Here is a 14,286-nt window from a genome sequence, read left to right as displayed (position 1 = left end):
TAGGTGTTAGAAACCACAAGAAGGAAGTGTGCTGGTGTCTAGGAAGCCTCAAAACACATTGCTGCTTGCTTCTAACAAAATGAGTTGGCCCACTCGCCACTGTTGACCTCATTCTGGCTTTGTTTTCTGGCTTCTACTTTTAATTTTACTTTCTCCCTAGTATCTACTTGTTTGCAACTCTTGTTTCAAAACTTGCACTTTAATTCCTTTCTGGGATGAAACTGAATATAATGTAATGGAGAAAAATCTCTCTTGTCTCTATGGGCCAGACAGAAGTTAATACTGTGTGTGTGTGTGTGTGTGTGTGTGTGTGTGTGTGTGTGTGTGTGTGTGTGTGCGTGCAGCCTTTAAGTATTTAACTGTAAATCAAAAATGTAGATGAAAAAATTTAATGCAAAGGTTTCAGTTCCTTTATAAGCAAAAACATGTATTTCTTAACTCTTTTCCTTTTGGCTTATAATTTGATCATCACTTTCCTGATTTAAGGCAACTAGTTGCATTTTCTGGTTTTGAAATAGTAATTTATCTTCACCTGGCATTTCCGTGTTTTTCATATGTTAGAATATTTGAGTATTTGATTAAAATAAGTACTTTAAAAATATAAATGTGCTTATATTAGGTTAGTCTTTTCTGAGTCATAGAAATTATTTCCTCCCTCTTTCTCTTCCAACAGCCAGATTCTGCAATTATAGAAAAGAAGTATGGACTTAAAAGATTTATTTGTGTTTCTAAGAAACTAGAAATACAGTGTGCGGAGTAAGGAGGGGCATCCATCAGATCTTTGCTACCAATTGTGGTAAATGCTCTCACAGCCAATAAGCAGAGAATGTCCTAACTGTCCAGGTCCCCACTTTTATCATGACTGAGAGACAAGAGCCCCACTTGATCAAACTCACTAGTCTTTGTTTGGCATCTGATTGTGCCTGTGTAACTCAGGCCTCAGCCCAGGTGAGTGTTGGACATTTGGCTTCCCATTTTGGAGTCAGGGGCTTTGGAATTTCATGTCATGCAAAGGCTTCAGTTTCTGTTCAGATCTTATCTCACTGCTAAGTATAACCTTTCAATGCTAGGTTCCGACTAATAAAATTAGGCCTTGGTTAACCCACTACTAGCAGATCACTTGGTGCTGATCTGGAATCAAGGAACTCTGCTAAAGGTCACGTTCTGGGAAAATAAAAAAACAAAAAAACAACAACAAAAAAAAATGAAGTCATCAAGCCTATGATTCGTCTTCTTAGCAATACTGATTCTGAGTTACCATGGCTAGATGTAGAAAATGGAAATGGCCCCATTTCTTTACAGTAATTCCATCAACTAGAAGGATATGCAATATATTACATATGAAATATTCTGTTGGTCTAAATAAGTTACAGGGCAAGAACAGATTAGAAAGGTAGAGAAATTGATTCTGCTTATCAGCATGTGAGCCACTAGGTGACTGGATTGTCTAAGTAGGTTTTTCTCCACATCTACTACCATGCATTGCCTCAGAACACTAAAGGTTATTCCAGGCTTGCTCATGACAACACAGTTTGGAGACTAATAGTCAATTATGCAAAACTTTGGAGATATAGACCAGGTCCCAACTGGCCACTTGCTAACATCAATGCCTAGGTGAGCCGAGCCATGATCAACAAGCCTGGAACTATCAGTAGACTCATCACCTGACCAATAATGATGAGTTACCAATGGTAATAAAGCCACTAAGGTTTGTGGTTATTTGGTATGCAGTAAAAGCTAGATAATAGGAGTATAATTTTGATGCACCCCAGTGATAAGAAAGCTATGGTAGACTTTAGAACAGAGCAGGATTAAGGAAAGAAGGAGGGGAAAGAAAAGATGAAAAGAATAACATGCTCTCACTCATGCACTCACTGAGTTTCTGCATGGCAGATGACTTTTTCACCTAAATCAAGGAAAACTTGAGTAAACAAGTGTCTTGCCCATGGTAGCAGAAGGTTATACATAAATGAGGAAATCCAAACCTCTTAACTAATTATACATCCCAAGAAATTTGTAAAATCGAGCTTGTATTGACTTAAGCAATGGATACTGAAAACGTCATCCAGGGGAAAAAAAAAAAAGAAGATGAATAATTCCACTCATTTGCAAATACTGGCTTGGTTTATCTCTACCCTACACCTCCAAAAGATGAAGGGCAGCATTTTAGCATGACTGGATGCTAAATTGGTTAACTAAGCAAGTATTGATCACAACAGAAATTCAACTCGCATAGATTGGGGAATAGACATCTTAAGTTTTAACCTAATTTAAGGCTCCTTGGATCCTTTTACCTGCTGAGCACAGGGTTTTGGCAGGGCAAGAGAGAATGAAGAGGAAAAAGACAGGCAGATAGTCAGATTAGGAAGGGTATCAGAGAAGGATATATCTGAATGAGCACAAAGACAAGTTATAAAGCCATGTAGGAAAAGCCAGCATTCTGCAGTGTCATGAAAAGAATGCTTCCCTGAAACTATGAAGTGCTGCCACAGACTCTGTGAAAGGCCACCGAGCCATTGACTTAGATGTCCAGAATGCAGTATTCTCATTTTAAACTCTGTACGAAGAGGTTCTTACATTCCTGGTCCTGAGACTAATCAGCCTATCAGTGTCTGTGCCTTGCCTCTACTTTGGGAAGTGGCTCAAGGCTACTCATGAAAGCTTTTGTTTATTACAATGATTATTTTGTTTTTCATGTGGTCTGACTGCCTGACAGTGCCAGACACTCTGAGAAGCACTGGTCGTTCACTGGTCAAGCAATGATGAAGAAAACATAGTATCTACCTTTGAGGAACTTCATCATGAAGCATGGGAAAGACATGTAGTATATAAAGAGTTCTGTTGGAGAAAATATCTGGCCCATTCAGAAAGGGCGTGGGGTCATCCCAAAAGGTTTCTCAACAGAAAATCTTTATAACTGATAGCATTAGTCAGATGAAGATGCATCTACCCAAGTAGTACCCAAGAGTACTCAAGCATGGATATTCTCATCACTTGATTCTACTACACAGCATCAGCTAGAACTTGGAGCTGGACTGTTATGTGCCAGGAGCACCTTATTAGTGTAAGAATCTGTAGATTTTAAAGTTTCTTTGAGATTTATAAAACTTTTTATACGCTTGTTGTCATGGAGCTCTGAGTTATTATTTATGAGAACATGGAGAGACAGAAGAACTAGAGACCTTTAGGCAGACCTCATGACATTTGCTGGAATGCAGATAATTGCAATTACTGAAGAGATTAATGTACAGGCAGCACATGATAGCATAGTGCACATAAAACACTGGGGAACAAACTTAGAGTTTTAGGGTTTTTTGTATGTATACGTTTGTTCTAATGTAATATGACCGAATAATATTTTAGAATATTTTGAAGCATATTCATAATCTTGATATTTTTTCTTATTTTTTCTCCATGGTCTTCGTTACTGTTATTTTAAGTTCTTCAGAATATTCTCGTCAATTGATTCATTGTGATTTGCTAAACCATTTTCCTCTCTTGAGATTTGCGTTGATTCCATTTGTTGTTTGTTCTCAGTAATGTTCCTTGATGGTCACAAGAGTACAGAACTTGTGAGAATGTGAAATATTACTTTAGTCTCTTTCTCTCTTGGAATTCAGAAGATATCTGGTTTCCATAAAACACAACTTGAAAGCCTAGCTAGAAAATGGTGCCTATAACCTTCCCCCTCAGATAATGCTAAAGGATTGTGGTATTGTGTTCCCCCAAATATTGTGCATGCTAATAAACTTATCTGGGGTCAGAGATAGAGCAGCCACAATATTAAACATAAAGGATAGGCAGTGGTAGCACACGCCTTTAATCCTAGCATTCCAGAGGCAGAAATCCACGTATTCAAGGATACAGACAGGCATGGTGACTCATCACGCCTTTAATCCCAGAAAGCAAGCCTTTAATCCCAGGGAATGGTGGTAGAAAGCAGAAAGGTATATAAGGCGTGAGGACCAGAAACTAGAAGCATTTGGCTGGTTAAGCATTTGGCTGGTTAAGCTTTCAGACTTCAAGCAGCAGTTCAGCTGAGAGCCATTGGGATGAGGACTCAGAGGCTTCCAGCCTGAGGAAACAGGACCAGCTGAGGAATTGGCAAGGTGAGATAGCTGTGGCTTGTTCTGTCTCTCTGATCTACCAGTGTTCACCCCAATAACTGGCCTCAAGTTTGATTTTATTAATAAGACTCTTTAAGATTCCTGCTACATAGGATGATCTTGGGGACATACCAGATTATATGCTGTGACTATATGAATAACAGGAAAATACAAAATCTATAATTTTAACCATGGACATATTAAAGTAGTTGGTTTCACAGCTTATACCACTGACATGCTGCCCACTGCCAACATGGCCAGCACTTTCTCCACTTAGTTTCCAACTCAGAATCTGGAGTGGATGATGAGAGCCTTGAAAAAATAATGTCTTCATTTGTGTTCTGTAGAAAGCAGAGCCTGGGTGGATTTTTCTATACTAGGGTATGTACTTGGAAGGACGTGTTATTGTACTGACCAGGATTTAACATTTAGACTGAGCAGTAAACTGATTCTTGATCTTGTTGGCAAGAGACTGCATGAATGACTGTTTCTTAGGGCAAGCTATTGAGAACAGAATGGAGAAGACTTTATGTACCAGCTCTGATCTCCTGGTCTTGCAGTTGGGTCTGATGCTACATTTGCCCTGAACTTGTGGGTTACCAACCCCGAATCAAGCAGATACACTTTCATGTCAGTATCAACAAGGAAGTCCCAGGCTGTCAGTCTCAACAAGGAAGTCCCAGGCTGTCAGTCTCTGGCTTTTTTTGAAGCCCACAGAAATCCACGCAAAGCTGACCATTCCAAAGGTTAAGCAAGAGAACCAGAGAATGAAAGGTATTGGGCATGATCCTTTCTGTGCCCCGGTTGAGAGCTCAGCTGTCTATGATTGGTCAGGAGTCTCTTCCAGCATCATCCAGTAGCCAGAGAAAGAAAGAAAACTGTGAAGTAGTCTGCTTCTGTATCGTCTCGTGGTGTTTAAAGAGCATTTTTGGATGAATGTCACAGACAGTGAAATAATGTTGAAATAAAGCCTTGGGAATATATTTCCTAAAAATTAGTTCTTGACACAAAAGCTAAAGTCTTTCTTGAAATTTCCTTTAATAGCAGTTATTGTTCCAGATGTGGGATTATTGAGTGCATGTTGTGGGCTTTCTATCTTACTGCTGTATTCTAATGAGTTTGAAACATTCTGTTCTCTATTATTTCTGTTTGTTCATGATATTTCTAACAATGTATTTTTGTCTTCTTATGGTTTATTGATGAGTTGCTTTAATTGATGGTTTTTAAATATGTGTGGTATGTCTTTGGTAAAGAGGAGTTTGTGTGATGGTGTATGCCTGTAATCCCAGCACTCAGAAGGCTGAAGCATGAAAATTATGAATTGGAAGCTTGGTCAGGACTACACAGAGAAGTCCAGACCAGGTCTTACCAAACAGACACATAAACAAACAAGCAAATTCCCAAACAAAGGAAAACAAAACCAACCAAAACAAAACCCAAAGGATAAAGATATTATGATTTAAAATTAAATATAGTGTTGGTAGAAGGGATTCAAATTCCTTTCAATTTTAATATTTTAGTAACATTACATTTATATGTCAAAGTCATCTTGAATGTTGATGATCCCAATGACAGAGCGAAAGAAAACACTTAAGTGTTGTACCACCCCGGCTGGCATGACAAATGTCCCTTTTTGATCACAGAAGAGCATCAGTCACATAACTTCCCACAGCCACAAGGGGGCGGGAAGTGCAGCTCCATCCTATGGCTGAAATGGGGGAGGATGATAATAAACATTTGGCAAACAGTACTAATGACTACTTCAGCAGGCTTGGCATTTTTACAGCTAATGTTATGTGTGTAAACCTCGTGTCCTCATGTGATAAATAGCACAAAGCGTGTTTGAGACTGTGGTGTGTAGAGCAGATTAGGACATATAAATTACAGAAAAACTTATTTGTAAAGTGTGTTCCAAGTTTGAGTATATAACGAACAACACAGCTGTTCAAAAAGGTTTGAAAATGTCTTATTCACTCTAAGTTACTGTAAATCTTACTCTGACTTCCCACCCTGATTAAAAAAAAAAAAAAAAACAGTAGAAAGTGTAGTCTCAGTATTATTGAGGCTGCTGTAGCAGGGCTATATAGCAGGAATCTTAACAGTTCTTATTCATAAAAACAAACCTGAGGCCAGTTATTGGGGTGAATACTGGAAGATCAGAGAGACAGAACAAGCCACAGCTACCTCACCTCGCCAGATCCTCAGCTGATCTTGTTTCCTCAGACTGGATGCCTCTGAGTCCTCATCCAGAATGGATCTCAGCTGAACTGTGCTGCTCCAAAGCCTGAAAGCTTAACCAGCCAAATGCTTCTAGTTTCTGGCCCTCAAGCCTTATATACCTTTCTGCCATCATTTCCTGGGATTAAAGGCTCGCTTTCTGGAATTAAAGGCGTGAGTCACCATGCTTGGCTGTAACCTTAAACAGATGAATTTCTGCCTCTGGAATTAAAGGCGTGTGCTACCACTGCCTATCCTCATGTTTAATATTGTGGCTGTTCTGTCTCTGACCCCAGATAAGTTTATTAGGGTGCACAATATTTTGGGGAACACAATACCACCACAGGGCTAGGCAGCCACTGAAGATATTTGGCCAGATGTAAATGCCAAGGATATGTTTAAGACTTCAGTTATCTGGGCACTTCAGAGATTTATTTCATTCAAGCTCTGCTGCTCTGGAGAAGCTGGGAGGCACCAGACATTGCTGAGGGTGAGAAGCCCAGTGGCAATGGTTCAGCCTCCCACAGAGCACCCCAAAGATCTTCTAAGGATGTTAGACTTCCAGAGAACACTAAGTCAAGGTAGTGTCTTAGAACTGGGTTTCACTAGTCTTTGTCCCCATCTCATCCTGAAGTCAACTCCTGAAGTCAACCAAGTTCCTTGGGTAAACAAGACCTGCCTCCCATGATTCCTGTCCTGGTTCAAAGAAGTGAAGGAGACCTGTGAAATTAACTGCCACAGAAAAACTCCTAAGGGTGTTAGAGTATGAATTACTTAAATAATAAATAATGGATGGGACAAGGGTAGGATTGGAAAAGCAATATTTAACATTTCTTGTGTGTCTCTTGGAGCCAGGCATTGGCCACATTTTTATATACTACCAACTTCACTGCCACAGAAATACAGTGAGGTAGAGGCAATGAGCCAGTTTCACAGAAGAAGAGAAGAGCTCGGAGAGCTCTAGGTATGCACAGAAGAAAACAGTGCTACCTACCACTTACAAAGCTTATGATGTGTCAGTCACTGCTATGTGAGGGGGTACAAAGAATCGTAACTGTTCCTATTTTAAAGGTGAGGAAATGGAGTCATGCATAATTTAAGAGACTTACCAAAGTTGCACAGCTAGAGAATGATGAGGTCATAGAGCATCCATGACAGTCTGGCTCCCAAGTCTTTGTTCCAAACTATTGTACTATATACCACAGAAGGAGAGGGAAAGGAAACTGGAGAGGAGACAGAAGAAGACAGACAGAAAAGATGCAGACATGTTCTAAAATTCAATTTTGTTGAAATTACTTAAGATTTTCTCTAAAGAAGCTCAGTGCGCTTCCAGGGAACTGAGCATGGAAAATATTCCCTAGAACAAGTTTGCCACTTCAGAGTGAAGAAGCATTGACTCTGCCCTGACTTCCCACACAGACACCCAGATTTCTGGATCCCCAGCACCTTTCAGCTGAAAGGTAAATTAGCAATGCTCGCCTTTGCCTAAAATTAGAATAGAAAGGCCCTGTCAGCATTCCAAATGGAGCAGCTGATGATGTAATAGCTAAATATTCAAAACAGCTTTCTTTAAAGTGGTGTATGAAGGCCATGACTTTTCCTTCCCAGGTGCCCTTTCTTGATTGGCTAAAAGCCAGATGGTTTTTAAACACTAACATTGTGCAAGTTGTTTGAGGTCAACTCTGGGCACAGCCCTTAGTATTGTACAAAAGACTTTTCCCTCAGGAATAGAAGCTTCAACGTTCTTGGCTCTTCAGGCAGTCTTATTGCTTTTAGCTCAAGAAAGCATGCACACTACATTAATTTCTCAGAGGAGTGGGGGGTAATTTCCACTCATTTTAGCAATGTGTGTGTATATTGTGTGTGCTTATATATGTGCATGATGTGCCCATCACATGAATTAGTTTGCAGATGATTTGATATGTTTTAACAACATAGATTGGTTTTTATACACAATTAGCATAAATATCTAAGCTGAGTCTACCAGATCACTAAAATAAATATGTCCCAGATATCAAAACTCAGAATCACAGTTGGATGCCCTTGGTTAAATGCCTTGATGGCATAACTAAAATGTTGCAGACAGGAGCTAGAGAGATGACTCCATGATTAAAAGCATTTCGTGCTCTTCCAAAGGACCCAGAATCCATGTCAGATGTTCACAACTGTAATCCCAGTTTCATAAAATCTGATGCCCTCTTCTGACCTCTGACCCATATCGATGCATATACACACACACCCATGTATAGTTACACAATACTTAAATCTTTTCAAAAGTTGTAGGCAATTTTTAAGGTTGGAGAATGATTTATGAGGAGTAGAGGAACAGTGTGAAGGATTGCCATAAGCATCATGAACCACTTTGAATCTTCATTTGTTAAATTACCTCTTTCCTTAATTCTTCCAGAATAGATCTGAGGCAATTTTATAAAATTGAATATCTGTCTTGATTGTGGAAAATGATTTAGCATGTAAGCACATAAAAATGCTTCACAAATTCTCCTCTCCATATAATTTCTATAATTTTACAAGGTGTCCAGAAAAATATCTGAAAAGCTAAAGAAAAACCACTATTATATTTGCAAGTGAGTCTTTATCACTAGCAGAAGTTTATATATATATAATTTCATTTCCTGCCATTGAAAAAGCATGTTCTAGAGTGTAGTATCTACCTGTGATCAATTGACCTTTGCAAATGGTTAAAGACATCTGTAAATGTTCTCCTATTTAAAATTGTATTTCCAAGGCAGACTGTGAACAGTATAAGCACTCACAGGGCAAAATCAGTTGCCTTTCAAGTCTGCATATTAATATATTTGTTACTTCTGAAAGTTTTTTCGTCATTTCCCAATTATTCTCTTATTAAATGCACCTTAGTGTGTTCTATTATAATGAATGATATTAAATGCATACTATATGTAATACAGGCAATTTATGTTTTATAGAAACTTTACACAAAAGGAACATTTTAAATTAATATGACTGGCATACCTTTCTGTATACAATGAATATATTTTATATATGATTTGCTATACAAATAGTAAAACTAACAAAATCATGCTACAAATTACATCGGAGTGGGGATGAATATAATTCTTTCCTTTTTTGTGCTTCAAACATTTAGCTTTCCCCCATACCTCTGTGCATTTCTCCCACTGAAAAGCATCACATTTGCCCTCTGGCTCTGTCTGACCTTTTCTCTCCTTCACACTTCTCTTCTCACCCAGTGAACAGGTGCCGCAGGACATTGGCTTCTTTAGGGACTCTTCACAGCCACACCCATTTGAGACTCAGTCTGTTCTCAAGATGCCTTGTAGAGCTTTGTGTCTGAATAAAGGTGATCAGTCCACTGTGAAATGCAATGCTGCACTTTCACATGTTAAAGCCCATGTCATCTTAGGAAAATGGTCTGCACATTTCTTTGTTCTTTTTGTCGTTTTGTTTTGTTTTTTGTTTGTTGTTTTGGTTTTTAGTTTTTGTTTGGTTGGTTGATTCGTTGGTTGGTTTGGTTTGGAATATGGTTTGGTTTGGTGTTTTGAGACCGGGTTTCTCTGTGTAGCCCTGGCTGTCCTGGAGCTCACTGTGTAGACCAGGCTGGCCTTGAACTTAGAGATCCTCCTGCCTTTGCCTTCCAAGTGCTGGGATTAAAGGCATATGTGCCACCATGGCCTGGCTGGTTTCTTTGTTCTTAAGGGCCCATCCACAGTGAAGAGACTGTTGGGAGGCCTTTGAAAGGAGCTGGGAAATGAACTCACATGTCTGCTCCTCACCCCTCATGACCTTTAGAGATGTGACAATTGGCAGGGATGTCAAACACCTCTTGGGGTTAGGTGGATCTGACTGCCTCCAAGACAATGGCTGCCTCCACGCCTCTCTCATGTGTCCTTTCCCAAAGGAGGTGAAGATCGGAAGATTATTTTTAGGAGACTGTGGCTGTAAACTATGAGCAGGGCAGCCATTTGCTCCTTGCACTCACCTAACCCCAGGGCCTCTCATCAACTCTGACAAGCCACATTGGTTTAACAGTTGCTCACTCTGATCATAGAGCTTCCAGAATGTTCTGCATGGAGAGGAAGTCTTTCTCTTCGGACTGTAGCAACAACTCCTGTGCCCAGATACAATTTGAAAGGCCTCACTTCTGATGAGTGTGACAAGAAAGAAGAAAATACGTTTAGATTGTGGGATATTTGGAATTGGGTAAATGAGTGTGCTGTGCTCAGATGCATGGCCCTAGACTTCGTTGTGTTTATTGGAGGGCAGAGGGTCCCGTGAGGACTGTAACTCTTAAAGTCTTTGTGTTCACCTGGATAATCATTCCACACACCACCTGCTGGGGATTCATTTCTTTTTTTCAATTCGTAGAAAGAAAAAGGGATCTTTGGTTGTCTAGACAAGTTGCAAGGATCAACGCCTGTGAATGCTTTCATATCCTCAGATCCAAGGCGGGATGGGCAGCAGCATGGAAGAAACGCAGGGTAGGGGAAGAAGTGCTGAACTACAGTGTGCATCTCTTGAATTACTTGCCCCTAGTTCTGTATGGCTCCCTCCCACCCACAGCGGTCCACCCTGAGCACCTAGCGACCATCCCTTCCCTCAAGTGGGCTTGGAGGTGTCTACTTTTGGCCCCAGGGTTAATGGTGAAAGTCAGAGAGCAGGTGGGGCGCCCACATGCGTCCCAGACCTGGGTGGGCGTCCGAGGTGAGGGGGCGCTATTCGGGCAGCAGTGAGCTGGTGGCGGGCGGGAGAGCTGCCAGGCTGACGGAGAGGCCGGCCAGAGTGGGGGCCGTTCCGCTGCCGCCGCCGCTGCCGCCGCCGCTGTGATGCGAAGCCCGAGCTGCGCCGGGCGGTGGAGTCAGAGCTGGGGCGCGGGAGCACGAGCTGCAACATCAGCACCAGCGGCGGCGGCGGCGGCGGCACCTGCAGCAGCTCCCGGGCCCCGCGCTTTGATCTACGCCCCGCGGCGCCGGGAGCCGCCGCCCCGCGCTCTCTATGGATGTCAAGGCGGCCCCCAACGGGGTAGCCACCATCGAGGACCGGATCCTGCGGATTACTGGCTACTATGGCTATTACCCGGGTTACTCCAGCCAGAAAAGTAAGACGCCGGGAGGCCGTCCTGAGAGAGATGAGGGTGGGAGGTGGGCGCTCCGGGGCACGGGGGTGCGGTGCGGGAGGGCGCGCAGTGGGACACCTGCAGCCTGGTCTGTGCTGTCACAATCACATCCCTGGTTTCTTGGACCTCTAGGGAGAAAAGTATGTCCGCCGTCTGCTGTCCTCGGTGCTGAACCTTGAGGCAGTCGTGGGGGCTGGCCGCTTGAACCCAGGAGTTTGGGGACAGTCGCATTCTTGGGGGTGGAGGCGTGCAGAGGATAGGCGAGCACTCCTGAGCGTCGTCGGTCAGCTCACTGGTGGCTGATTTATGCCTGAAGGAGGCTAACATGGCTGTTCTACTAGCTGACCATCAGCCCTTGGGCTACCCACTCGGAAAGGCTTTACTGGGTTCCAGGGTGCTCACCTGGCGCTGGGGACGAAGACAGTGGGGGGCATTAGTTGGTTGCGGCTGGGCTGGCTGGCTGGGTCAGCTTGTTCACCGTGGGCCATTGAAATGTTGCCAGTATTGGAATTGCTCATGATAAAACGTCCTTAGAAGGTTCTCCATCCTGGGAAGAGAAAAGAACCTGCTTAGGTGCCTGAATTGCGGAGCTTGGAGCGAGAAATCATGCAAAAGGCGGGCAGAGTGGGACTGGGAAGCGAGACACAGCCACCCGCCCCCGCTGCACGTCGCGGCCACCTCTGAGCTGTTGGATTCTAGTTTTATTCTGGCTAGGCTAAGCCAGTCTGCATGGATGCTCTCAGGTTTGGGGAGCAGTTTCACCTATACACACACACACACACACACACACACACACACACACACACACACACACACACGCAGGCACGCATGCATACACGCACCGTGTTGTTGAGAATAGGGGTGAAGGGGGCCAGTGAGGGGCTCTATGTTCCTAGTCTCTACATTCTGTTTCTTGATATATAAACCCGCCACTGTATCTGCTGGGATTAGTTCTGCCAACCACCAAAGTGAAGCCTGTTTTTTTGTTTGTTGGTTTGTTTGTTTTGTCTTTCTGCACTGGGAGAGTAGCTTCGCTTTAATTTCCATGCAGGTGGAATTTCAGTTTTTCCTTACCAAAGCATTTCTGCCGCAAACGAAGGACCTTAACTGATGGCTCTGCTGTTATTTTTAACCAGATGTGCCTTAGATGCATTCTGATTGGTATTTTTCTCTGGCAATTTGGGATCATCAATATTACAGGTTCTGTGTGAAGCAGAGAACCCACACTAATCTTGACACATAGATGAAAAAGCGTTTCATTTCCCATGTAACTTTGTCCTGGGATATTCTGTCTTGCCATTGAATAATAACCTGGGAGCGCTGTCCTGTGGGCCATCCTCATACAGATATTTTCCAGCTTAGTATTTTATCTGCCCCCAGGAAAGGCCTGTCTACTTTGGATGTTTCTGTCTAGCTGTTTTTAGCAGTAGTGGCTTACATTATTCATTTCCATACAAAAGTAATTATATAGTGTTAGAATTTTCTGGAAGGAAAATATGCTGTGGAACATTCTTTGAAACATTTTTACTACAGGCTTAAAATTTTGTAGTTTTTCTTTTCCTCTTGGCAAAGGGTGTCTTCTTTAACCTTAGACACTTGAACTGGAATCTTTACTAGATCTTGTGGAAATTATTTGAATGCCATCTCTGAATATTTAAATTAGAAACCAGGCGTTTGGGTGGTCAAGAGAATTTAGAACATGTCTCTAAAATTACAGAGTATTATAATTTTTGTGACAATGGTACTTTGGTTAATGAAGAGCAACCCAGAAAGAATACTGGGAAAGTAGCATTTTAGATAAGAACATGTTCATATTTTATTTTTGTACTTGCTCAAAGAGCTGCACATGTTTCATTTGCAAGACAATAACAGGGCAAAAAAGGGAAGTGCATCAGCCAAGGCTGTAACTGGAAGCAAAAAGAGGATAAAGATGCTTTTGGCATTGCTATTAGTAGTAGGCACTTGCCTAAATTCAGGCCATATAGTTCAACCACTAAAGATAGCAAATCCCAGAAGAACAGAGAGCCAAGGGTAGTCAAATTTAACTCTCAGAATGTATGCTCTTTCTGAGCAAGAGTGACATTGTCATTTTGCACACACACACACACACACACACACACACACAGAGAGAGAGAGAGAGAGAGAGAGAGAGAGAGAGAGAGAGAGAGAGAGAGAGAGAGAGAGAGAGAGAGAGAGAGAGCTGGAGAAGGGCCAGGAAACCAAACACCATGAAATAATCCCGCTCTTGATGCAGGCTTCAACTAGTAAACAAACACATTGAAGCAAACCAGTACAATATGGTCAATTGATTTAGCTGCTACCAGGACTGAGCAACAGCTTGGGGAAAGTCTGGAGCAATCTATTTGGGAATAAGCTACAACAAGGAGTATCAGATATGCAAAGGTAAGGTGGCTTTTCCCTCTCCTGGCTCATCACATATGAGATCTTCAGGATGGGGTGCTCTCTAGAGATCCATGCTGTTTGCCTTTTTGGAGACAGATGGGGGCTCATTTTTGGGAAAATATGTCAAGATTAGCCTCATGTCAATGTACCTTGTTTCTAAACTTATACCTCATTGAGAACAAACTCCGATAGGGTGAAGAAATGAAAAGAAATGTAATCAAATATAAATAAATTTTTAATGATCCATTAAAAAATTCTGTTCAATTTACTGATCAGTTTACTGAACACACACACACACACACACACACACACACACACACACACACACACACTTGGAATGGGATAAAGGCTAACCTTGAGTTATCTGTGATCAGGTAGGAGGCATAGACTCATCTTCTTGTTAATTGTTAATTGAGCAATTCCTACATATAAGGAATATGTTCAAAAAGA

At 41.9% G+C, this 14,286-nt stretch overlaps 1 protein-coding gene across 1 annotated transcript in view; it reads left to right on the top strand.

Moving 5' to 3' along the window:
- The first annotated feature begins 11,134 nt into the window (after positions 1-11,134).
- Positions 11,135-14,286, top strand: part of Slc35f4 (solute carrier family 35 member F4) — a 247,696-nt gene continuing 244,544 nt past the window's right edge. The window contains exon 1 of the mRNA XM_006991841.3: positions 11,135-11,415. Within this exon, the coding sequence (XP_006991903.1) occupies positions 11,313-11,415 (103 nt within the window). The 5' untranslated portion in view covers positions 11,135-11,312. The remainder of the gene's footprint in view (positions 11,416-14,286) is intronic.

The sequence above is a fragment of the Peromyscus maniculatus genome, chromosome 9 (assembly GCF_049852395.1).
Source record: "Peromyscus maniculatus bairdii isolate BWxNUB_F1_BW_parent chromosome 9, HU_Pman_BW_mat_3.1, whole genome shotgun sequence".
In the NCBI taxonomy this organism is placed as follows: Eukaryota; Metazoa; Chordata; class Mammalia; order Rodentia; family Cricetidae; genus Peromyscus; species Peromyscus maniculatus.
Note: the sequence above shows the minus strand (reverse complement) of the source record. Positions and strands in the feature narration are given on the sequence as shown.